Raw genomic sequence first — 26,705 nt, 5'->3', positions numbered from 1 at the left:
TTTTGAAAAAAAAAAATCTGGCTTTATTTGTAAAGTCTACAAAATACAGAGGAGTCTGGCAGGACACTTACTGTAAGTCAGAAAATAAATAAGTACTTTTCTTGCTCTATAGAAGATAAAATGTGATTTGCATATATAAAATATAAAGTACGGCTCTGTACCAACATCCTGGCCGTGCCACAAGGCGGAATGGCATAAAGGACGTGAAAAATAACTTATATTCGTGCAATAAATAAATCACAGGTAGGAACAAAGGGAAACAGGGGTAGGGGAAATGCTAAATAGGGAACCCCCATAAGCATCATCACAGGGTGGAGGGGGAGGATGGATGGACGGATAGACAGACAACACTGGTTTGGAAGCTGATTCCATCATGGAGGGGGATGTGATGTCACTGTAAGCTGCAGGATGGGTGAACCCAACCATATGTCTAAAGAAATCAAAGAGTCAATTGTTTGCCATATAAATAAGTCACTGTGGTACATGCCTGGAAGTGACTGCCCACAAATACTCACTGGTTCCTATATTAGCACATATATTTAAGGGTGGAAGGTACCTTCAAGACTCATCTAATCTAACCCTCCATGCCCTTTCATGGCTACCTGAACTCAAGCCAACCCTGACTTGTTTCCTTGCCAACATCTTAACATTATCAACGAGGTGGTGAACCTAGCATTCCAGGGCTGATGAGATTGTAGGTGGTGTACGTTTCCTTTTTTTCCTCTTACGCTCCCAGCTTGGGCCAAAATTCTAGCCCGATTATAAAGTTTATGGTGATGGACCAAAACCGATTTCCCCCGGTGGATTAGAGGTGAGTATTATGCTTTAATCGGGTGCTGGTTCCTGCATGCACCATTAGCACATCTCTGTGCCACATCTGGCCCATGAATTCCATCCCAAACCTGGTTTAAAGGGAACAGCAGCTTTATTGAAGCCTGGCATATATATTTTTAAACCCACTTAGCATCACATTTAAACTGAGCCTCTGCTGGGCTTCTTATGGCACCACTGCTCATTCCCAGTGGAAGAGCAGTAATCTAGAGGGAATTTAAACTTCAGAGGAGGAAAAACTTACTCAGATGCTGACTGGTCAGCAATGCGTAACTTTCGCTAATCAGTGTTATTTACAGTGCCACCTTATGTGTGTCCATTCAGAAGGAAGTCCTACCGAGTTTGGTGGGGCTTATTCCCAGGTGAATTGGGCATCTAGTATCAGGCTAACCAATGTCATGCCCTCCAAATAAACCTTGGAATCAAACTCCCATCAACCCCCAGGATTGCACCCTTAAAAGGATGCTGGGATAAATATTGTGAGCTCTTAATTCCTCCGAGCAAAGCTCAGCTTCCCCTTCACCTCAGTTTCTCCAACCAACTTTTATCTGGGTAGTTCATTAGGGCAGAAATTGCTTTTGGCGAGGAGCTCTCAGTTTTCGTTTGTGTAGCCAGGATAGCTTTAAGCTATTTTAAACTGCCCTGTGTGCAAATTAATCTTTCAATATACATTTGCTGGCTTGCACAGGGCTGAGGAAATTGTGTTTCTTCTGCACCCTCCCCTCCCCGCACCAGTTGCAGTGCCCCCTCCTCTCTTCCATACAACTGAATGGAGCAAAGAGAAGGGGGATGCAGGTCAGAGAACACTCATCCCTGTTTGATGAGTGTTCCTACGTGCAGTTTATTCTCCTTCCTCCACCAGAGTGAATGGACACCCCCCCCCCACTTGTTTACAGAGAGCACAAAGGGGTTCATAGGGTTTTCTTTTAGCCTAGGTTAGGGAAGTGGAACTGACGCCTCTCTGGCTGTTGTCCGGCTGCTTCTCCCACCAACTTCAGCCAACATGAGCAAAGGGCAAGGATAATGGGAGTTGCAACCCAACAAGAGATGAAGGCCCACAGGTTCCCCATCCCTGCTGCAGAATCCTCCTGACTTTGGGGCTGGGCCAGTCCTCTGCATACTTAAATTCTCCTGAAAGTAGATGCTTTTCAATTTTTGTAATGATGATGTTTGATTATTTCCTGATGCTCTGGGCCTAGTTTTTTCCACTACACAGGGAAGATGGAGAGTAAATATGGAAGTTTCTCTCCTCGCAATACCTCATCTGCCATTTATTTTCAAACAGGTTGATTTAGACACACTTTGCAGATCATGCTGGGGTTTCTTTCTGACTGCCTCCTCTTTGTCCCCAAATTATCATACCCGTCACTCAGCAGGAATACTGCAAAATTGGGTAACAGGCCACCACAGTGATGCCTCTGCAAACTATTCACACTAGAACCAAATGGCTTTCCCAGGATTTCAGTTATAATCCTGTTTCCCCTTCCCCATCTCAACTATTTCACGTGCTTTACCCTTCATTCTCCTGCCTCGCCCCATCACTCCCCTCCTCACTTTCTCCTAGCTTGCTCTCCCTCTCCTTAGGACGTTGCTTCCACTCTACGTCAGAGATCTTGCAATCTCAGCCCAAGAGCACCGTTACAACGTAGTGTCCCATGAACTAGCGTCACGCACACCTGCACAGCTGGAGACAGTGGATGCCTTTTCAAATCACTGCGGTGTGCTGTATTCTAGCATGCTATGCTAGAGTGGGATACCAGCAACTGACCTAGTCTTCTCGGCATGTACCTCAGTGACCCCTTCCTCAGATCGTTCGTACGACCGTACAGCAATAATTTCCTTCCTTGTCCCTTGCTGCAATTAGTTCCCTCTTTATTGTCATTGAGCCTGCCCACTTACCAAAGGCCCAGGTCTAATTAGGGCTGCTCTTGCTACAGCCGGTTCAAACCACACCCACAAATTGAAGAGATCTGAGCCAAAGGGTGCATGGCTGTGAGATACAATGAAGAGGAAAGGCAGAGTGACAACACAGACAAACACAGGGCCAGGATGAGAAAGGTGAGTTGACAAGGGTTCCAGAACCTTGCTTCATCCTGGATGGTTCCTGCAGCGGCAGCTCTCACCAACAACATGGCGGCTTCTACCTAGTTTGCCCTCTCACAGGAAGGTTATTTCCCTTTTGTAACCCTTGTGACCGAAAGCTTCTCCGAGTCTGTGTTCCCAGCTTATAGCAGGGAAGCCCTCTCTAGGCCCACCCCATTGCATCAGCTGGGGGCAAGGGTACGCAGAAAGGCAAGAGGAGAGAAACCTGGCAAACATAAAACCGGGGAGGGGGGAGAGAGGAAAAAGGGGGTAACTGGCCACTGCATTTCAATCCACGGATAAACATCAACAGTTAATTACGCAAGTCGGGCACCACCTTCCCACCCTCTCCTCGTGAAGGTTAAGGGACAGAGGAGGAAGTTCAACATTCAGCCGTTTCGTCTTCAAGTTGATTCTGTCTCCTTTGGATGGCAGAAGAAAAGTGGAAGAAGGGGGAGGGGCCAGTGCAGCTACAGCCATTCTAGGTGAGAGCTGGGCAGAGGCATGGCAACAGGACTCAGTTCGCGACACGGGCTTACAGACACTAGGAGTATGTGGCCTGGTTGGAGCCAGATTTGACGATGGTGATGACGCTGGCAGTGGCCACCTTGCCAGTCGTGCCGTGTGCGGTGACCGTGCGGGCGAAGCCCTGCAGCGCCTCGTATTTGCCGCGCAAGGCGTCGAGCTCAAGGCGCATGGCGGCGTTCTCCCTCGCTAGCTTATCCACCTCCCTCTCCAGCTCCGTCTTCTGCTTCTGCAGCTCCTCCTTCTGACACACCCGCTTGACCCGGCAGCTGGCCGCGTAGCCACGGTTCTTCAGCGTGCGCCGGCGCTGCTTCAGCCGCGCTACCTCCTCCTTGGACAGGCCCCGCAGGTGGTGGTTCAGTTCTCGCACCGACAAACCCATTAGTTCTTCGTCGGAAAGGTGTGGCGTGTTCTCGCCCATTTCCCGTTTGATCTGTCGGTGAGCAGAAGGAGCAGGTGAGTATCGAGCACCAGAAAAGCTCAGGAAAAGGGGACGTGAGGTGAGGGAGAGCAGCTCAAAAAGGCAAAAAGCCTAGGAGGAAGCTGAGCAGGTCTGGTAACGTTCTGCACTGAGGAAACCCAAGTGCTCTGACAGTCGTGATGCACATTATAAAATGCATACATTATGTTTATTTGGGGACGTCGAACCTGTGGCCCTCCAGATGTTGTTGGACTACAGCTCCCATCAGCACCGAGCAGAATGGCCAATGATCAGGGATGATGGGAGGTGTCATTTTTAACTACCAGACCTCGACAGGACCACAGGTTCCACAGCTCTGTGGTAATTTACACATACAGTGGTACCTCAGGTTGAAAACTTAATTCGTTCTGGAGGTCCATTCTTAACCTGAAACTGTTCTTAACCTGAGCTACCACTTTAGCTAATGGGGCCTTCTGCTGCCGCCGTGTGATTTCTGTTCTCATCCTGAAGCAAAGTTCTTAACCCAAGGTACTTAACCCAAGGCAGCTGGATTGAGGCGGGTCGGGGCTGCTGATTCTTCTAGACCTGTCAGCAGCCTTCGACATGGTCGATCACGAACTCCTGGACCACCGCCTTGCCGACGTGGGGATCCAGGGCACAATCCTTCAATGGCTGCGCTCGTTTCTCTCTGGTTGGGGACAGAGGGTGGCACTTGGGGGGGGGGAATTGTCATCGCGCCACTCCTTGGTGTGTGGAGTGCCTCAGGGTGCGATACTCTCCCCGATGCTTTTTAACATCTTTATGCGCCCCCTCGCCCAGCTTGTCCGGAGTTTTGGGCTGGGTTGCCATCAGTATGCCAATGACACCCAACTTTATCTGTTTATGGATGGCAATCCTGACAGCCCCAGACACACCGACCAGATGTTTGGAAGCTGTGGCTGGATGGTTAACGTGGAAGCCGGTTGAAGTTAAATCCTTCGAAGACAGAGGTCCTCTGGCTGGGACGGGACGATATGGGATTTGGGGGGCAACTCCCATCTCTTGCGGGGGTGCAATTAGTGCCAGCACAGTCCGTTAAGAGTTTGGGTGTAATCTTCGATACCTCCCTCTCTATGGAGGCGCAGATTACAGCTATAACAAAGGCGGCATTTTTTCATCTCTGCCAAGCTAAGCAGTTGGCCCCTTATCTCTCTCGCCCTGACCTAGCCACTGTGATCCACGCGACAGTCACCTCCAGACTGGATTATTGTAACTCGCTCTACGTGGGGTTGCCCTTGAGACTGACCCAGAAACTCCAGCGGGTGCAGAATGCCGCGGCGAGACTCCTTATGGGGTCTTCGCTGCGAGATCACATTCATCTGGTACTATACCAGCTGCACTGGCTCCCGGTGGAGTACAGGATCAGGTTTAAGGTGCTGGTTTTAACCTTTAAAGCCCTATACGGCCTAGGACCCTTGTACCTGCGGGACCGCCTCTCCTGGTATGCCCCACAGAGGAACCTACGGTCTGCAAATAAAAACATCCTGAAGGTCCCAGGCCTCAGAGAGGTTAGGCTGGCCTCAACTAGAGCCAGGGCTTTCTCAGCTGTGGCTCCAATCTGGTGGAACGCTCTGTCACAAGAGACTAGGGCCCTGCAGGACCTGACATCTTTCCGCAGGGCCTGCAAGACAGAGTTGTTCCACCAGGCCTTTGGTCAGGGCGCAGCCTGACTCCCTCCTCTGGCAACCTGCACAGAATTTTGCTTAACGGTTGCAATTAATTTGATTTTAATTAACTTTTATAATGAAATGTTTTTAGAATGTTGGATTATTTGATTGTTTAATTATTTGATTGTTGTTAGCCGCCCTGAGCCCGGCTTCGGCTGGGGAGGGCGGGATATAAATAAAATTTATTGTTATTATTATTATTATTATTATTACTATTTCTGGGTTAGTGGTATCTGTAACCTGGAGCGTCTGTAACCTGATGCGTCTGTACCACTGTACTTCCAACAGATATTCAAGAGTGCTCACAAATTATGTCTAAAATGTGGGTGTGTTTTTATAATTAACTAGAAGTACTGAACTTGGTTCGGATCTGACCCTGCACATCTATGCTTTAGTTCCATCAAAGTCCATAGGACTTACAAGTGACTCGTGACTAATTTATCCCATTGCTTTCAGCGGGACTAGTCAATGAGATTGAAAGTATGACTAACTTAGTCTGGATTCAACTCAGTGACTTTGAAATGATTAGCATAACAAATCAGTAACTGGTGCAACAGGTGTAGCATAGGCTTTCAATAATCTGATATCCAGCACACTTTGAGGTGTGAGACAATTAAAACAGGAACGTCACCTTGTAGAGTGCCCCCCACTTCCTGGCTGCCTTAACCTACAAGCTTCAGTTCCGCACCCCTTGAAACCACACGAAACCTCAAGGCAATTACAGTGAACCAAAAAAAGATTTATAGTAGTGTTGTTTTGAATAGAGAAGTGGTGTACCAAAACAAGAAGCAGTAAAATTCAGGCCGCTGATGGCTAGCACTAGGAAGGGACTCCTGGACAAGATAAGGAATCAGGTGTCTCTATTTTCAATACCTGCTCAGCCTCAAGGCCTCTTGACAAATAACACCAATTGCTCAACACTGCTTTATTATTATTGTTTCGTTTCCTCAAACATCACGGGTGTGCTCACCTACCACACACCCCTACAGGCTGTTTTGCGAGAAATCTCTCAGGAAACCGGCTTGCTCAGCTTCCCCTTCCATTATAGTCCCAGCAAGTGGGAAAACAAGTGTTATAATTTCCAGTTAAGACATTCCTTTTCCTTCCTGTTCCTAAGGTAACTTCTTGTACAACTTGGGTCAAGTTGTGTGCAAGGGGAAGCCCTTTAACTCTATATATGGGGCTGGGGTGGGGAAGGCCCTGGCATGGTTTAAGGAACATGGGGCCAAGGTGTCACATCAGACAGATGTTACCAAGAAAGAAAATACGGATTAGGCCTGGAGAGACTCCGATACAACAGGCAAAGTGAGCACATGCGGCACAAACTAATCCTGGTAGTAAAAGGCAGATCACGTTGAACAAAACAAAATGTAGTGCGATCCACCCTCAGAGGAAAAGTACCAGAGGAAGAGCACAGAATATCCTTCCCCTTTCGGCTCCACCCAGACTGGAATCTTTTGCAGACACTGTCTGCTGCCACTTTCCAAAACATATTTTTGCCCACCATGAGGATTAGAAACTCACGTTTCTCAAAAAGCTTAAGGAAGTCCAGATTCTCAGGATCCTCCTGTGCCTGTTTGCTGGTGGGAGGGGAGAAAGTCTAATTCCACACACTAACTTCTGCACGTATATTTACTGGCTCCGAACATTCGGGGAGTAGGACAGGAAAAAGTGGGCAATAATAGAGGGAGGAAGCAGAGTTGTGAAATAAGAAATGGAGGGCCCAGAGAAAAGAGGGAAAGTGGAAGGCAGGCGAGAGTAAAGGAGGCGGTGGGGGAAAGCTACAGAAAATACACAGCAGAAATGATGGGCAAAGGTGCTTTTGCTTATTTCTGAATTGTTCCAAATGGGGCCAGGTTTTCCATTTAAACATATGGACAGTTGCTCACCTGCATAATGACCAGTCTCCCACACTGGCCCACAGTTATGGGATGGATCAGACTCTCTCCCATCAGACCCTCCCATCCAGGTCTGACTTTGTCCTGATCTAGAGATCTATGAAAACAAGGGCTGGGAGAAGATTGCGTTTTGGTGCAGAGTGACTCTTACCTTTAGGGCTTTGCTCGACAAGCTGTCAGATGACATTTTACGTCGCGCTCCCACCGATCCCCGGGAAAAGAGTCTGTAATTGAGCAGAACAGAAAAATAAAATAAAAATAAGCCTGTGATCTCTATCCACCTCTGCATTTTGTGCTCTCTGGGGGGTGGGGTGGGTGGAGAGAGGCAACATCTGCCACACAAACGTACCCCTTCCTTTTTGCCCTGCTTGGGTCTCCCAACCCCATCCTCCACTAGCCGTTGTGCCAAATGGACAGGCACAGAACAGACACTTGGATTCTTCCCTAAGAAAACCTTCCTTGTGGGTGGGTGGAAGGATTCTTCTAATGTTCCACAATTCTTTGGTCCAGTAGAGCAAAGGAGAGATACCAGATCGCCGACCCAGTGCCAGAATGAGTCATGCTTGTTGGTGCTGGGTGTGTGTGTGTGTATACGTTTAAAAAATCTGTTCTGGTTTTCTGATGCTCTCACACACTAGCCCACCTACCTACCCGAAAAGCTAGACACACACACACACACCGCAATAGCGTCTCTACACTGGGCATGTCCTGCAACTACCGGAAACTGCACAAGGGCAAACATTTCCTGAGAGGGAGGAAACAGAACGGTGGGGAGCCAGCTGGCGGGTGTGTCTCTGACATGCCACAGTGCCTAGAAAGCCACCAGGGAGAGAGAATCGACACAATCTCTTTTTACGTGCACAGCAGAGGTATTCAGGCCGCTTGGCGGCCGGTGCCTAATAAGCAAGAATCCCCACATCCCCCAAGTGCAGATGCATACAGATCTGCTCTCCTTAGGGGATCAGGCATTAAGCAGCTCTGCCTGCAATCAGGTGTCTGTGCAATTTTGCGACCAGCTGTTTCACTAGGGAAAAGGACTATCTCCGTTATATCCATTGGCAGACGCCTTTGCGTTGACACCGGTAGCCTGAAGAATTTCTTGTTAAAAGGTTCTGCAGCAGAAAGGGCAATTAGCACCCTTCACCAGCTATCATGACAACCCTGGCAAGGCCCCGCTGCTGCTGTCTGTTCCGGACCTATTATTATTATTATTATTATTATTATTTTCTGACCCAGCTCCCTCAGCAGTGCCCATTGGCTGGATCTATCCACCCTTAAGAGCAAAACAAAAACACCTGTTAATATTTTATTGGTTCTTGTTTCCCCTTAACAAGACAATCAACCAAGAGAAACAATAAAAGGATAATAGCAATTTGTACTGCAGTATTATACAAGTACAAGTTAATGCCACCAGAGCAAAACTAAAAGGGAGTTTGGTGGGCGAGGAACAGGCTGCAGCAATACAGACCCCAAATGCCAGAGGGTTTATTCCTCTTTGCGCCACTTGCTGAGGGTAGCTTTCGCATATGCTGCAAGAACAGATACGGTAAGTCTTCCAACCACTGGGCAATCAGGGGAGGAAATGCAATTCCCTCCCAGCATTGCAACACTAACTAGCCTTTTGGCCACCGATAGGACGTGCAAAGTCCAACTACACTGCCCTTCTGTCAAGGCGCATAATGTTGGAATATAACTGAGTGTAGCATGGGCACCTGAGAATTTTAGGGATTTTCCAGGTCCAAGTTTATACTGACAACAACTTCCATCCAAATCAGCGCCATTATAGGGCACGGCCAGATCATACGTTTCAGCACAGCCCCGAGGTACCACACCACCAGCAGCTATCTGCAGGTACAAGGTGTCTGTTCAAAGCATCTGTGGGGCTACAGGTTTCCCATTCTCAATGCAGAAGACTGGAAAGCTATCCCCATCAGGCTTGTGAGCCCAAACCTTGCTATGTACAAATGATGGACTGGGGAAGCCAGAGTTCATAATCTTTGCTTAGCCCTTGCTCACCTAGGGCCAGTTACTATTTTAGCCTAACCTACCTCACAGGGTTGCTGGGAAGGTAAATGGAAGGAAACCATGCCCATGGCCCTGAACTTTTTTTTGAAGAGGAGAGAATAAAAGCATTTTCTTAAAAGGTGCTAGAGATCAGCAAGGGCTTCATTTAAGAGCAGGCTATTTTCTTTTTTAACTGTCATGCATTTTGAGCCTTTGGGGATAGGGACAATTAGATCCAAACAGGCACCACACAAAAATTCCCATTTATCCTACTGCCCCAGAAGCCTATGAAAATCAAGCAATTTCCAACATGCTGGCTGAGTACTGTTGATTCCCTTCTAAAAGGGAAGGGGACTCCAGAAACAGACCAATGAAGCCTGAATTTATTCTAAGCGCATAATTTGAGTGTTTGTGTGGAAAGAGAAAAGAAAAAAGTAAGATCCGCCTTGCCTCTGTTTCTAAAACTTGATGGGAGCTATACTTCCTTGATCCCAGAGAAAGGGCAAATTCAGTCAGGTCAAATTTAGTCATGTCAGCTTCAGCACCTGAGGTCAGCAATTTATTTTTGCAGGATTTTTATACACATTCCCTCACAGGAGCATCAAAGCCCCAGGAATGAAACCTGAGGCAGAAGTTCAGGCGTGGCATTCTTTCAAATCCGCAGTAATTTTCCTAAGAGTCATGTTCACCACACAAAACAGACACAAACACACACGGTTAGGGCCCAAATGTATTTGTGGAAGATCCCTGGCCAGAGAAACGGCCAGATGTATATTCCCCTTAGAATGAGAGGAGGAGGTAGAGGAGGGAAAAAGTTACTCAAGTCTGTTTGTTTTGCTCATACTGAGACATGCCTAGACAGGAGACTGGGGACAGATGCAACGGCGATGGGCACAGGCCCAGCAGCTAGAGAAACAACAGGTTCCCAAGTCTTGGAGAACAAACAGGACTGCCTGTTTGAGGAAGGCAGAAGTGGCCCACAATGGCAGCTTGGATTGGGGCACTGCTAACCTGCCCCTCCAGAACCAGGCCAGAGTTTCTTCTAGGAATAGAAACCTAGCCACACATGCACTCAGCAGCTTCAGCTCAGTGAGCAGAAAATACACTCATTTTGTTTGGCTTCTGTTGCCGCAGCTTAGTCAGTCACCATTTTCAACCCTCAGGGCAGCCGTGTTTCCATGGGAGGACAAACAGTACCTGTCTGTACAGTCAAATGACATTCAAGATGGGAGGCAGAGGGGAACCATGAGCTAACACATTTCCTGCCTGTATCCCCAGCACGCAGCAGGCACGAAGCTATCCAGGTATAACTAAATAGGCCCGATTATGCTGCTGGTTCAAAAAAGCATATCGAAAAAGAAGTGACTCTATAAAGACCTTCTTGGGCAATCATTTCATCTAACCATTGCACATTGTAACTCATTTGTTGCTGGAGTCCCAGGCACCTTTCCCCTTTTCTGGACGGTGCTTGTGCCCCGTGACACAACTCCCTTGCTAATGTCATACTTTAAATATTTTTCATCTTTAACGCTTTAGGGGCTGAACATTCCCCTTCTTGTGCCAGCCAGCTGCATGCACACTGAAGAATATCCTTCCTTCCTATGAGTCCCAGGCATTCTGCAAGCCTCTTACTTAATTTCCTTTGTTAAATACAGCTATCCTTTCCAGTACGTATACATACATCCCACATACATTATGAACCTTGGGTTTGTTTTAACTATAGGATGGGGTTAGGTGTGAAACCAGCACCCTTCCCTAACTAGGGTTCGTTTCACCATCTCACCCCAGACACTTGCCAAACTACAAAGGAGGCTGGTTTGTTTGTTTGTTTGTGGGGAAACTTGTGGCTTAACACTACATGCAAACCAGGCCACAACACACCTTAAAAGAAAACAAAAACAAAACTATGGATCTGCACCACTCAGTAGCAACTTGTAGAGGCAAAACATCACACTAAGATGCAGCAAGCTTGTTTTCTCCTGCTCCAGAGTGTAGGACCCAAACCAATGAATTCAAGTTACAAGAAAGGAGAGTCCAACTAAACATCAGAAAGAACTTTCTGAAGGTAAGAGCTGTTCAACCGTGGAACAGACTCCCTCAGAAGGTGGTGGACTCTCCTTCATCGGAGGTCTTTAAGCAGAGGTTGGATGGCTTTCTGTCACGGATGCTATAGTAGAGATTCCTGCATTGTAGGAGGCTGGACTAGATCAGGGTTTCCCAAACTTGGGTCCCCAGGTGTTTTTGGACTACAATTCCCATCATCCCTGACTACTGGTCCTGCTGGCTAGGGATGATGAGAGTTGTAGTCCAACAACAACAGGAGACCCAAGTTTGGGAAACCCTGGACTAGAGTCACTTTCAACTCTACAATTCCATTTATCTATGATCATATCTTTGTGTTGAAGTAGTTCCACTGGGAGTACAGCTGTAAGAGAAATCAAAAGGCATCTTTACCATGCCTTCCAGCCCAGGGTCTCTCAAAGCTGTTCACAGCAAAAATAAGAGAGTACAGTGGTACCTCGAGTTAAGAACTTAATTTGTTCTGGAGGTCCGTTCTTAACCTGAAACTGTTCTTAACCTGAGGTAACACTTTAGCTAGTGGGGCCTCCTGCTACCGCCGCACAATTTCTGTTCTCATCCTGAAGCAAAGTTCTTAACCCGAGGTACTATTTCTGGGTTAGCGAAGTCTGAAACCTGAAGCGTCTGTAACCCGAGGTACCACTGTACCAACAACGGAAAATCAGGATGCAATCCTGTTGTTCTGAGAAGAATGTCCCACAGGCTAAAAGGAAAACCAGGTTTTCCTTTCCACCAATGGAGAAGGAGTTCTGCTGCATCCAAAGCCCTCTCATTCCACCAGGAAGAAAAATGAAGTGGAGGAGGGGGACCTGAAAAAAACTGAATGAAACCCACCCCACTAACAACAGCCAGCAGGCCATGAGCGTAGCCAAGAATTTTGTTGTGGGGGGGGGGGCAGAACGTCAGTTTGGTACCTATTTTTATTTAGGGGGCGGTTGCCCCCCCCCCCTTGGCTACACCAATGTAGCAGGCCTTTAGATTTGGCAGTTTGCTTTGGAGTCTTCCTTTCCAGGACCCATCGGGGCCTCGCTCTATAAAATGAACAAGGAAGGACATACAGGAAAACCCCACTCCCATTTTAAGCACAACCCTGCCAAAATAAATCAACTTTTTGCCACTCCACAGAAGGCCAAGCGCCACAGAGCCAAGTGGACCTCTCTTGGGAGGCAATCTATAGCTTAGGTGCATTTTCTTTAATCCTCTGGATTCACTGCTCCTGATTGAGCAATTTTAACTGGCAAGCAGGCCACAGAAATAGTTAGCAAGGCACCCCAGGGTTTCCCTCCCACAAAAAAAACGTGATCAGGGTGGCCATGTGCCCTACTTTAGAGAGGACAGTGCTTTCTTTCAAGGACTGCCTGGCCCAAGTCCAGTTTAAACGATAAAGAACACTAGATAGCTCCGTCAGTAGAGCGCAAGACTCTTAATCTCAGGGCCATAGGCTGAAGCCCCACTGGGCAAAAGATTCCTGCATTGCAGGGGGTTGGACTAGATGACCCCGCGGTCCCTTCCAACTCTATGAAGCTATGAAAAGGAGAGCAACAGAGCAGGGACCTTGAAAGTTCCCCCTCAACAGTTGGCAGCACCTGGACTGTAGACTGAGCAGGCACACAGGTTGCCTCAGTAACAGTCTTCCCCACTACAGCGAAGTACGTTTTTTAAAATTTCTATTTAAATTACACCACTTATTTCTAAATTTGCACCTACCCATTTCAAAGAGCACATGGAAATTTTTTACACGGACATGTGCTCACTATTTTTGGTGATGTGTTCAGTGGTTACCCCAAATCAGAGTGTATCAATCGTTGTGTTGATTGTCAGCGCTGGGGATGAACCATCCCATTTTTGCAAAGCTTTCCCCCTCCGCTATCTAAATGCATGTAATGTATCCCCTCTGAACATCTTGCTGCTTTGGTAAAGGAAAAGGTTAACACTGAAAGCTCAGCAGGAGTTAATAATGAAAGCTCAGCCTTCTATTTGCCTCATCCAGGACCTTTCTTACCCTGGAGCAGGGAATGTCACTAAGACAAAGTTTGAGAACGCCCATCTGCATGTAAAGTTACTTCTAATATTTCTATTGCCCATTTGTGGGCGAATTCAATTTTAAGTCGCTTTGAAACCTCATCTTGGCTGGTGCAAAATTGGGGTATAAGTGAATAAATAAATAAATCTACCATTTAGGACCTCCATACACACTGTCCAGGCTTGCACCCCACTTGGGTGCTGCTAACACAGTGGTTTTAGAAGGAAACAAACCAACATTTGTCTGTGAATGTAGTCTTAGAATTATGAACAAGCCCCAAAGAAGCATACAGTCAGTCTCCTCCCCAAACATCCCATCTGAAACTCAGGACACACTTTTAACAACAATACCATCTTTGCACACAGAGAGGAGTTTTTTTGGTGGCTGTCCCACAGGAACTTGACTCCTACAACCCCTCTAGATGGAGAATCTTGCAGAAGTGTCAAAAGTCCTCTTTGGGCTCAACTTGCACAGTTAATTAAGACAGAAGAGGAATGGTATTTTCTTCTTCTTTAGCCAACCTGATTCTTTTTTTTAATCATTATCTGCCCCAAGCCCTTCAGACGGGCTTGGCTATCCATCTAAATAAATAAGAGAGAGAGGGAGAGAGGGAGGGAGAGTCCTTTGAGGAGGACTGATAGGTCAGAGACAGCAGGAACGTGGGCGGGAGAAAAGCCGGCTCACTGTGAATCAGCAGAAACAGGTTGCTAAGGCCATCCATGTTGCCCTCTCCACGGTGCAGTCCACCAGTACCGAAGGTTGAAGCAGACTGCTGCAAAGTAGCCAGGCATGCAAGCCCCCCCCCCCCCCGTGCACAAAGCAGGCCTGACGGACAAGCCACAAGGTAAACCAGGACAGGTAAAGGAAAACACGAGAAGATGTGGCGTGTCAGGGTTTGCGCAGATGGGAGACGGATGAGATTCCCCAGCCAATGACAGCAGAGGAGTCAAGATGTTCTGGAAGAAGAAGAAGCACAAAACACTCAAAGCACTGCAATACAGAGAGAGAGTCCCTGGCTTTGATTCTGGGCTTATACTCAGAGGTATGGGAGCACTGTACGTGCCAGAGGAAATGGCACGGTAAGCCAACCTTTCCCAAACTGGCGTGTGCAGCCTCCACCCATGGTGTTTTGGACGTCGATGCCCATCAGCACAGCCAATGGCCAGGAAACATGGGAGTTGGGAATCCAGGAATATTTGGAAGGTATCACATTGGAGACGCCTTTGGTACAGGAAAGCCAGGTGCTCCAGTGCACGTCAGGTGCAGCCAAGGTATACTTCCAGAATCAACAGGGAACAGAGGACACAAAATGAATCATGTGTTCAGCCTCCCCACCCCCAGCGGCGTAGCGTGAGTTGTCAGCACCCGGGGCAAGGCAAGTAATTTGCGCCCCCTAACCCGGGGCAAGGCAAGTAATTTGCGCCCCCCCCAACCCCTAACCTGCCGATCTGAGTCGAGTTGCTGCTGGCGCTGCTGCCCAAACCACGCCGCTTGCCCGGAGGAGGAGGGGGGCAGAGAGGCGAGGAAAATGCAACATGGCCCAGCAGCTGCAGCAGCAGCAGCGGAGGCGGGGCTGTGAGGAGGGGCTGCCTGGCACGTCCTCCGCGGCCCTGACGCGCGGGGCTGAGAGCCGCTGCCTGCCGGACGCCTTCAGCCCGGGCGCGCGCACAGCTCGTCGGTTCCACGAGACATGGGGCTCTGCTACAGCCTGCGCCCGAGGCTCTTCGGCGACTCCGGAGGCAGCGAGCGCGCCCCCCCAGATGTTGCGCCCGGTGCGGCCGGCCCCCCTGGCACCCCCCACGCTACGCCACTGCCCACCCCACACACTGGGAAGAAAAGAAGGAAGAAAGGAGACTGGAAACGAGAGCTGAAGCAAGGGGTGGTTGGCTAGTGAGGCGTTGAAATCAAACTCTGAATGAGGAAGTCCTCTGTTCACAATCAGTGCTGTGTCCAGATTTTGGACAGCTTGGGCAAAACATCCTCCATGGGCCTTTATCCACCAATGGGACCACCTGTTCTCCCCTGCCACTGTCACAATCTGCTCACTTGTCAGAAAAAGAGTGGTCGCTGAGGGGGAGGGAAAGACAACACACAATGGGGTGAGGAGTGGATCTTGAAAGCCCCCCGTCAGTGCGGACCCTGACACTAGCCTTTGCTTGATCCTCTCCCCTGAACTCTCTAGATGGCCATAGGTAAGACAATATCTTTCAAGCTGAAATTCTCAATTCACGTACCAGAGAGTAAGCTCCACTGGACACAGTGGAATTGGCTTCCATGTACATTTGTAAAATTTGTGCTGTCAGGCATGTTCCCCACCTCAATCTGCAGTATGGGGATGACGACACTGATCTACCCTAGAGTTTTCGTGAAAATTAGTGCATGTTCCATACGCTACACAGATGCTAAGGTTTTTAATTTTTTTTAAAAATAGTTCTATAATACTAGAAAGAGTCAGGGCTTTTCTGTACAACTAAGGAATGCCGACCACAACCACATTTCAACCTCTGTGAAATACTCCTGTATTATAGTAGCACCACATTGTATCCCAGTGGGTAAGGATGAGAAGAAGCCTTGCAGCAGAGGAAGCTTCTTGCAGGGGCTGGGCTATCCTCACTGTAACCTTCTGCCCCCCCCCCCCCCAATTTTAAAGTGTAAATAAATGTGTGCTCCAGCACAAAAGAGAGGGAAGGGTGGAAAAGGAAATGCCAGGCTCAGATATCTTTATAATGTAGTTCAATGTGCAGATTATAATGTTGCTTAAAGTTGCAGCTAGTACAAAGTATGGTGGCTTAACAGCTCACAGGGGTGGAATATCAACGTCATGTTACATCACTGCTGAAAGAATTGCACTAGCTCTCAATTAGCCACCAAAGTAGGTGCAAGGTGCTGGCACTGATATACAAAGCCCTATTCAGCTTGAAGCTGGGAACTAGGATACCTAAAAGACGGTCTACCCCTTACATTCCCAACTGATCATCACTCTGTTTTGCAAACATCTGGAGGTGCATGCCTGGGAATCATTGGCTCTGGACTGTTTTCACACACTAATACCCCATCCTGTAGAATGCTATCCATTATATTTTATCCACACAATTGGAATGAATTTCTGGAACCGAATTGCTTTTTCTCTGCAGCCTGAGCAGAGCAGGAACAATCACCATTAAGAAGTGGTCATAATAGGCCAATATATATGGGACTGTCCTTGGATCGAACAACTTTTCCTTAACTTCTCAAAGCTCTTAACCTAGCTCAAGGTTGTCATCTGAACTAGCCAGATGCTTAACTAAGAATCAATCACAGTCAGTCCATCATTTGAAAAATAAGACTTTACAGCCGTCTTGCCCCAAAATGGCAAACAGATATTACGTTTTGGTGACTGATACCTTGGTTTAAGGAGCTATTTGGCACCTACCGGTAGCTTATAAACCTGCATTTCTAACACCGCCTACTTTACTCAAACCTCTGCTGCTGTTTAAACCTGCATTTTTCCTCTCATTTAACAGAAGTGCAGCTATCCCCACCCCATATATATTGTCTCACCCTTTCATGAACTTGAGAGAATTTATCTTTAAGGAAGTTCACGGAGTGCTGCAGGCCACTGTGTGTGTGACGGAGAGGGGGGCAGTGATTTGTGCCAGACATCACTAATTGCATCATAGGGAATGTCCAACAAGTCTCCATGACACTTGTGCAACCACATTCCATGAAGCAAGCAGAGTAGGTGGAAGGGGGAGGAGGACTAGGGGGAAGTACTGCTCTCCTCACCTCGCTGGAACATAAAGAACAGATGGGTAGATGGCATACAACGAACTAGTAAACAGAATAACAATTAATAAAGCCATTCATTGGAAAGGCTTAGAAGCGCACAGCAGCCTGAAAGGTTTGTAGCAAGCGAGTGCCCTTGGTGTTATACTTCTCAGGATTAGGAAACTAAAGACAAATAAGAGGTGTATGTTAGGATAGGGTTGCCATACGCCTGGGAATTCCTGGACATGTCCTCTTTTGGCAGTCCTATAATCCAGGGGCAATTTTACATTTGAAAGCAAATGTACTGGATCTTGGACTTTAAAATTTGTGTGTATGCGGGTGGCTGTGGTTCAGGCTCTGGCAGTTGCCCTAAAAAAACTCAACAACCTTTTGTGTCCAGATTTTTGCCTCTTGAAATATGGCAACCCTATGTTAGGATATTTAAATAGGTCTATGGGCCTGTGATCAATCTCCTGCTCTCTTTTGGAGGGCAGCTTCTTTCCACTCTTCTTATGTTTGAGGAAGGAGGCTGCAAACAGCTAGGAGAGAAAAGGGATTACTCTGAAATATAAACATCTGTTTACCTTAACTTGCCAATTTAGTACACACATCAGCAACCCTCTGTGCAATGAAGCACTGTAACTGAAACCCAAGTTAGCTCCATAGAATTCAATGGGACTGCTGGCCTCAACGCAGCTTGAGAGATGGTTTGCAACAGGGCATTTGCATATTTCTGTGTACTTTTCTCTGTCCCCGAAGAGCATGTTAATTGAACTTGAAAGCAGAAGCGAGATGCAGACAAGGTGGAGAAGAACAGCACAACCCAAAGACCTTTAAGTGCTGCATTCGACATTTGAGTAGACCCATTAAAAATAATGGATATTATTAACTTAGCGTCACCGATCATAATGGGTCTACTTTGAGATGGGCTGTGTACACGGCATACATTTAAAGCACATTCCTTAATGTGCTCTAAATGTATGGTGTGTACACAGCCTAGAATCCCAAGGCTACAATCCTAAACCCATTTATTGGGGAATAAGCCCCACTGAGCACTGTGCAACTGAGGAATCGCGCACAGGATCGAACTGCAAGGGGACTCACAGAAATGACATCATCACCGGGTGACTAAGGAATAGCAGCACAAATGCATAATAAGATTCAGCAGGAACATGGGTTAGAAGTCAAGACAGTAGAAATGGATGCAGCCTGGTGGCCAGAGGCAAGAGAGGACAGAGCCCTTATGCTGAATCAGATGACTGGCCCTTCTAGCGCCCACACAATGATTGACAGCAGCTTGCCACGTTTTCAGAAATGGAGTATTCCCCAGCCATACCTGGCGTCGCCGTGGATGACCTGGGACCTTTTGTATGCAAAGCAGTTGATCTACCACAGAGCTTTGGCTGTCCCGTGTCCTCTTTTTCCACTTGGCCCCCTAGTGTGTGCAATACCAACCAGCCACAATACTCATAAGCAACCAATCCTTGTCCGACCACAACTCCAGAAGAATCCAACACCTTCAATAACTGGCATAGGGGCTCCAGACAACTCAGTGGGTGGCGGCAGAGATCAAAATAAGAACTCTCACCCCATTTTGCATCAGGTTCACTGAGCCTACCACCATCTCTACATAAACTCTGCAGCGTAAGCTTCAAAGCCTTTCAAACTTGGGAGTTGCCAACTCATCTCCTAGAGGAGTTAAGGCAGGAGATAGTCCTTATATTTTGCCTGCTGGCACAAATCATTATTATGGCAATAATTTAAGTGAAGCATTCCAAGATGTGCGCTGTCGTAGACCTGGCATCCAACTTCTAATGAAGCTTACTCACCTCACTAGAGAGTTGCTACTTCAAAACTAGCCGATACTTCTCAATGCTGTGTGTGCTATTTTGAAAGCAGAGGCGGCTTATAATTGCATATGCATAAACATCTGCAGACAGCTGAACTCCAGCATAATAGTAACAAATGCTCAAGATAGTTCCTCGTAGGACACCAAGTTGTGCTTTTTAAGCCAACAAGAAACAGAAGGTTTACATTCCCACTTTCCCCACCAAGCAGCAACTTATTGAAACCCCTTCATAACCGATGTTGCTAGACTACAGCTCCCATAAACCCTGACCATTGGCTGTGATGGCGGGGGCTGATGGGAATTGGGGGCACAACAACATCAGCAGGGAGGTGGATTTGCCAACGCTGCCTTATATACCCAGAATGGCTTCCCCACTGTGTTCTCCAAATCAACGTCCATCAAGTTTCAAGAAATACCCGTGTCAGGAACTATGTCAAATGGAGGCCAAAACATTGCAAACTGTTTTCCAAAGCTTGGATTCGCTCAGATCAACACTGCATGAAATCAGTGTGGTAGAAAAGGGACCTGTGTCAATTATCTGTTATTTGTGAGCAGACTCAGTGTACATCGCTCTTTCGTAAGTAGTGTGTGCAATGAGACAGGATCCTGCTTCCAATCTAAATGTTGACAAAAGAGGAGGGAGAAAAGGGAGGATACAAATGGATTAATGTGATCAAGTGCTAATGTGGATCTGTTTGGTATCAGCCTATATTATAGAATATGGTATGTAATGGAACATAATTCCAAAGGGCATTAGCCAGGCACCATCTCTGTCTTTCTGGTGCCTACGAAACACCTTCATCTTTAAACAAGCCTTTCAAGTGGCTTTCTTTATCCTAGTCTGCATCTGTATTGGAACTATATTTAACTGTTTTTTTACGTGAAATGGTTTGACGTATGGAACTGTTTTTAAACTTTTCTGCTTGCAACTGTTTCATTTTGTAATTGTATGTTTTATTTCTGCAACCTGCCTTGGGACCTTCTGATAAAGCGTAGGTGAGAAATCAAAATAAATAAAAATAGTCTGAGGGCTGGCTCAGTCATTACAGCATGAGACTCTTCATTTCAGGGTTATGGTTTCAAGTCTCACATTGGGCAAAAAGATTCCTGCACTAGATTACACTTGTGGTGCCTCCCAACTCTACGATTCTATGATTCTACTGTTGACTTGTTGCCAACATAACCTTAGTTCAATATGACCTAAAGCTGATTTTAGGTCAGAGAGAACCAGGTATCTGATAGGATTCTGATCATTCTGAATTTAGGAGATGAGGGTTACTAGGTCTCTCTGGGTACTATTGCAAGATTGCCCCAGGTCAACAGGTGCTGCTATATAAATTCATGACCTATGGATCAAAAGACCATACATTTTATGATCCATGAACCAAATTTACATCTAAATCAAAAAAATGGACATAGTGATTTGAGGATATTGTGATGTGGTATGGAGACATCTATAAGAAAGAGTTAATTATTTATTCAGAGAATAGAAATTAAGCAAAGTTATCTGAAAGAAGCCAGCTCAGCTTTAACGATAGCAGCTAAGATCTCTGTCTCTATGTTGGTCTGAACTTTCACTTTCCATTAGGATGGAATCCAGTGTTGCAACAGTCTCATGCCTATAGGGGTGGCTAACCTGTAGTCCTTCATATTTTTTAGACTTCTTCATCCATAATCCCTGGCCACTGGCCATGCTTGCTGGGGATGATGGGCACTGGAGTCCAAAAACATCTGAAAGACCACGCAGGTTTCCCGTCTTTGTGCTACATATTAGAGGAGGGCTGACACATACTAGCGTATTATCTGTGGCAGGCAGAAGAGAAGAGAAAGGAAACTCTGAACCCGAGTGGTATTTAAAGATTAGTTTTCCCACCCTTCTACGCTTCTCCCCTTTTCATATAAAATACAGTTTAGTCTGCTTAATTCCATGTCAATTTAAAATTAATGTGAGACAGGACAGAGTAACAGCCACGTGAAAATGACAAAGACTCACTAGGGTGAATGAAGATGGCAGCAAGTCCCTCAGGCTCAGAGGGAGCCCGGCTACACCCAGGCTTCACAACTCAAATTTGCAGACCAGCAATTTAAATGCTGGCTCAGCTTTCCGTCTTGCTTTAGGTGACCTGTTCAGCTTTTTGTTATTTGGACACATGAATTTATACTTTTTTACCTTTGTCTATGCAGATTTTTGCAGCCATCATGGGGGACTAGCCACTCATTTATTTTTTATATAAGAAAATATTTACACTCCACTTTTCTTATATCATGGAGTCTACGGCAGCACACAAGTGGTTCACAGGAAGTCACTCAACCAGGCACTGATCAGATCCGGACCGACTTGGCTTCAGTCAAGTAGCTGCCTCCTATAACTTCAGACAAGACAGCAGTAGCCGGCTTGCAAACCCACCCAGAAAGCCTGACTCTGGACATCTGAATTAGGTCACTGACTGCTCTGAGATCTTGTGATGAAGGGTGGTATATGAATCTAAATAATAATAATAATAATAATAGGGAGGAGGAGGAGGAGATAGTAGTGGGTTCCTGCCCCTTTAATAGTTGTGTATTCCTGTCTAGTCCTGTCCTTCTTTATATCTGACAGCTCAAGTTTGAACTCAAGATAGAGAGGCTGCTTCTAAACTGGTCCTTTGACCTGATACCTTTCACATGTCATGAGTCACAGTCATCCCAAACAAAAACCTACTAATGCTAACAGCCTAGTTTTCCTTGGAACAGAGCCTCATTGATTGCAGGTGAAACTGCAGCCCATTTACTCACGTTTACTCAGAACCTGCTCCATCAAGTTCAATGGCATTTACTTCCCAGTAGATCTGAATGGGATGGCAACCCTAAGAATAGCATGGCAAATCACACCTGCTAAAATCCCTTCTTCTACACAACTATTAAAGGTGCAGGATTCAGCACATCAGCTTTTTTCTTCTTCATCTGGCCACCCTATCTAGGAAATGCACTTAGGATCAATGTGCCAGTTTTCTATTTATTTAATAGAGACCACCTTTCAGCAAAGCCTCCAAGGCAATTTACAATAACACAATAAAATACAAATCTCATGTGATAAAGAGCAGCACCTTTTAAAAAAACGAAGCAACATTATACACTCCTAAGCAGTGTAGGGTTTAGAAGATAAGCACAAGTCCTTTGAATTGTCCCCTATTCCAGCAACATCTTCCCTTCCTCATTCATGCTACGGGAACCAAAACAATACTTTGGCTTGGGGAGGGGGAACCACAGGTATGGCATCACATGAATGCACGGGAGCCCATGTACAGTTAAAGTATCATCATCAGGATTTGCAGTTATGCAAATAAACAATGTGTGACAGCTGAACAAGTCCAGACATTCAGATATATAGCACACGAAGGTTCCCTCAGCAGAGAGAGGGGTGGGGCCATAGAACATGTTTCATAGGCCAAGAGGTACATTTCCCAACATCTCCAAATAAAAACCTGCAGGTAACAATGACAGCTGCTGCCATTCAGTCTGTGTCTGTGTGTGTAGACAACACTGGTTTAGACCAACCAATGGTTTGGATTGGAATAATGAAGTTTTGTATTCTCGGTTTATTCTGTCCCAACAGTGGAGGTGGCAAACTTTTGGCCTTCCAGATTTTCCTCAGTGACAACCCCCATCAGCCTGAGCAAGCACAGCCAAAGGCCAGAGATGATGGGAGGTGTCTTATAGCAACATGGGGGGGGGGGAGGCAAAGGTTCCCCACACCTGCCCCACAGAGTCCAAAAACAAGTCACATACCACCCTCTTGAATGTTCCATTTCCCCTCTTCCTCCCTGTCAAATGCTTCTCTAGGGAAAGATACTCATCTTTCTGTTTCTCTTTGAAGTGCTGAATATCTTGATGGTGCTAAAGATAATATCAGCCAACTCTGACCAATGCTTTCCTCTTTCTAGCTCACCTGGACTCTTCCCACCTGCATTTGAGAGAAACCTGCTGCAGTGTAGCTGCATGTGATCTGTGTATGCATGCAGGAGGACACGTTCAGAGGTCACAGTTACTTTTGGTGTGACCAGCGTTGGTTTGGGGGGCTTTCAGAGGGTTGGCCAACCTTGAAAGTAGCTGAGGAAAAGGTTAGCAAAGTTCTGGTGCAGCACACGTTATCTTCAGAAACAACAAGCACCAGATTTTCTGTGCACAGAAAGCATTACTAAATGTAGGCCTAATGAAAGAATTTCCTAAGCAGAGCAATAACTAGCCTGTGGACCAAGCCATTAGTTGGAGAATTACATTCCTCAGAAGCCATAAACATGCATCAAAGAGTTTATAGCAGGCCAGAGATGGAACCACAGAGTACTTGTCCGTGGCAAAAGTTTCTGTGAAAACCGCAACAGCTAATTGGGCTCCCAAAATATTGTTATTCTTACTTACTCTTGGATATTCATTAAAAAAAAAATTATACTATGCAGGCATTCATATAGAAACATCACACCCTCTTTATAAAAAGCAGAAAATACAGTTTTCCACTTAAATGTTAAATATGTGCACTATGTTTATAGTGGGTAACTTTGTATACCCTGATGGGCGAGGTATAAATAACATTATTATTATTATCATTATTATTATTTAAAAGCACCTTACAGACTTAGAAATTCTGACCTGTGAGTCCCTGAACTTGAATGTGCCAAACAACTGACCATTGACTACGTGCCTTGAATGATGTTGTTTTCCTGTTTTTATACTAAATGAATCAAAATAAAAATTAGCAGCCAGGGAATTATCATTATTTTTGTTGCCTGCCTGGAGGGAGGTGGTCTGTTTTGTTGTTTACTGTATCATCGCTTAAGAAAACTGAAACAATACATTACAAAGAATCAAAGAATTGTAGAGTTGGAAGAGACCCCACGAGTAATCTAGCCCAACCCTCTTCAATGCAGGACTCACTTGTTTTTACAGTTTTCTCACAAGTGATCGTTATCTTTTGAGATCTTTGCCTGTTTTCTCACCCCCTGGATTTAGTAATTTTCCTAACTATGATATCTATTGGGTAACCTTTGCCTTTCAACCTACAGTTTTCCCCTCTTCTTTCAACTGCCCCCTTTACCTTCTATTCTCTTTTCTTTCTCTGAAGCGTTTTATCTGTCACCTACATGTACAGCCACCACCCAACTCACTGGAAAAATTGTAGCTGTTTCGGCTGGACAGGCTCAGGTAGGTCTTTTCTGCAGTGTGTGGCAAGACTACACAATGGGATACAGATTAAAAATAATATTTTTAAGAAAATGCCCAAAGAGAATCAAATTACTAGTCAAATAATATAAAGTGGGTAGTGTCAAATAATAGAGAACTGGTTACTCTCAAGCTCATGCTAGATGCTAGTAGGGTGGCCAGATGCAACAGGGGGCAGTGACTCCTGCTTCTTTCACAGTTGCATAGAAGATGGAATATCAGTAGGTGTAGCTTGCAAGACAGGTTTCCTGGTGCCCACCTGCCACCTACTCTGGCATTGTTGAGGCACTGGGCGAAAACCACATTATTCTCTTGCAGCCTCTTGGGTTCCAAAATTATTCTTAAAATTGACGGGGCTGTTTTGCTTCTGCTCTCTCTCTCTCCCCTCCCCCCCACATTGTTTGAGCTTTGTAACAGATGCTCATTTTGTTGCTTTCAAACAACTGGCAATGTTTTATATCATATTTTACATACCTGCAGCCCTCCAGCCGTTGTTGGAAAAACCTTGATCATCCCTAACCGTTGGTGTGGATAGGAACTGGAGTTAAGAGTCCTTTAAAAATCTGGAAGGCCACAGGTTTCTCCTTTGTGATCTCTCTCTCTATATATATATCTCGGCAGTTTTCGAGGGGGGGGGGATTCCTTCCTGATCCCAAATAGGTAGTCAGGACTCCCCAGGCATAAAGGATACTCACAGCCACCCAGCCTTATTTTAGAGAGAACATTCACACAGCACTGCTCCAGACCAGAGTACAGTACTCCCGTTTTATTTTTGTCCTTAAAAAATGCTGACCTGGAAACTCTCCTGTGAAGTTTCCCAAAGCCCCCCTCCGTGTTCCCATTCCTTGACCTCTTGTCACCAGACTCCCAGCCCCCTTCCGGAGGGTCAGGGAACCTGCTTGGGGAATCCCTCCTCCTCTACACGTCTCCCCCGGCCCGCCAAAGCCAATACGCCGTTCTCTGAAAATAATAACTGGCTTTTTTTTAACTACGCGGTATGGCGTGGGGGGGGGGGGAGAGTAAACAACCCTAAAACAGAAGTCGGACCTACACATAACCAGAGGATTTTCTGGCGGAGACCGCCCTGCCACCCCGAAACCCACCATCAGATCCCAGATCACGTCCGTGCCAGACAGACATCTTTACATGTGACCAAGGCCGCAGCACGTGCATACACATGGTTAATATGAACTATGAGTAACTCCAATGTTATTAAGCGATTTCCTGCCTTTTTGCAGCTGTCTCGGCTCCCTCGCAACTGCGTGGATCGAAGACGGAGACCCAGAAAAGGGGGGAGCCCACATCCTTCTTGGATCGGGCTCCTATCCATACCCCCACAGACGAAAACTAAGCTCGTGGGCAGAAAACGCTGCCTAAAAGAGCCTCGCGAGTGGATAATGGCTCTCGCTCTCGTGTCCTGGAGGAAATCGACACCAGCAGCCACTCCTCGCCACCGAAAATAAAGCCACGGAACGCGGTTTTCCGCCCAGCCGTCAGCCTCGGTGCGCCCGCGGTGTGCGCAAGGCGCCCCGGAGCCCCGGCGAGGAAGGCGCCCGGGCGCCCAGAAGCAGAAAGAGCCCCCCCCCCGTCCTCTGACGTCTCTAAGTTTCGCTACTACAGAGTTGCAAACGCGCCGTCCACTTACTTCGCCCGAACGCCCCGAGTCCGCCTTTTGTTCGCTGCCCTTCTCCTTCCCTTCTCGCCTTCCTTGGGGAGCCCCCGCGTTTTTCTCGCCGATTCGGCTCTCCAAATCTCCTTGTTTATTTCTGTAAACGAAGTTGTTGTTTTCCGAGGAGAAGGGCTGAGCTGGGCTCTGCGCTGCGATCTGCTGAGTTGTAATATGAGTTTCCTGGAATTACTCACTCACAGGATTCTTTTCATTCATAAAAACACAGTCATGCGATGACATCATTCTTTCCCCTCCCTCCCCATCTTAGTGAAGGGCACAGGCAGGAGAGAGGTGAAAGGAAGCTGCCATCTTGGTGCTGGGCATTTCGTCTTAAAGGGACCCGCGCCTAAATCTTTTCCTGGTGCTAGTGCTCCTGTTCCAGAATTAACAGTTAAATCGCCATCTGTACCCCGATACAAACAAATGGATTGTTTCTGAGGAAAGAGGGAGCCACTGAAAGTCAGGAGGCAAAAATGCCAGCTTCAGCTATACTACTATTTTTGTACACCTTATTTTGAAAAAGTTCCTTGTTTCTGAACACCATAACTCACAACTTCCTAAATTAGCCTTTAACCCTAGGGTGGGAAACCTGCTGCCCTCCAGACGTTGTTGGACTCAAGCTGCCACGAGCCTCAGCCAGCATGGCCCAAAGTGTATCACATTCCTGCTTTAACA

At 46.6% G+C, this 26,705-nt stretch overlaps 1 protein-coding gene across 3 annotated transcripts; it reads right to left on the bottom strand.

The window, feature by feature from the left end:
* On the bottom strand, positions 1–26,259 carry MAFF (MAF bZIP transcription factor F). 3 transcript variants are annotated; one of them, XM_081024202.1, is made up of 3 exons: positions 26,007–26,259; positions 7,615–7,687; positions 1–3,871 (listed from the first exon to the last, which is right to left on the bottom strand). In XM_081024202.1, the coding sequence occupies exons 2-3, from the start codon at positions 7,648–7,650 to the stop codon at positions 3,458–3,460; spliced, it is 450 nt and encodes a 149-aa protein (XP_080880328.1). In that variant the 5' UTR covers positions 7,651–7,687; positions 26,007–26,259; the 3' UTR covers positions 1–3,457. The 3 variants fall into 3 exon arrangements, with proteins under 3 accessions (XP_080880328.1, XP_080880330.1, XP_080880329.1); XM_081024204.1 differs by lacking the exon at positions 26,007–26,259 and adding an exon at positions 25,590–25,915; XM_081024203.1 differs by lacking the exon at positions 26,007–26,259 and adding an exon at positions 24,836–25,328.
* Positions 26,260–26,705: the final 446 nt, after the last annotated feature.

Source organism: Podarcis pityusensis, assembly GCF_964106645.2.
Source record: "Podarcis pityusensis genome assembly, chromosome: 10".
Lineage (NCBI taxonomy): Eukaryota > Metazoa > Chordata > Lepidosauria > Squamata > Lacertidae > Podarcis > Podarcis pityusensis.
The sequence above is the reverse complement of the archived record's forward strand: the minus strand, read 5'-3'. Positions and strand labels throughout refer to the sequence as shown.

What these genes read in the sequence shown, in the direction of transcription:
- MAFF (XM_081024202.1), bottom strand. Translation starts at nt 7,650, where the DNA reads ATGTCATCTGACAGCTTGTCGAGCAAAGCCCTAAAG. An exon ending in TGTCGAGCAAAGCCCTAAAG is followed by an intron (nt 3,872 to 7,614) that starts GTAAGAGTCACT and finishes GCTCACCGACAG; the next exon opens with ATCAAACGGGAAATGGGCGA.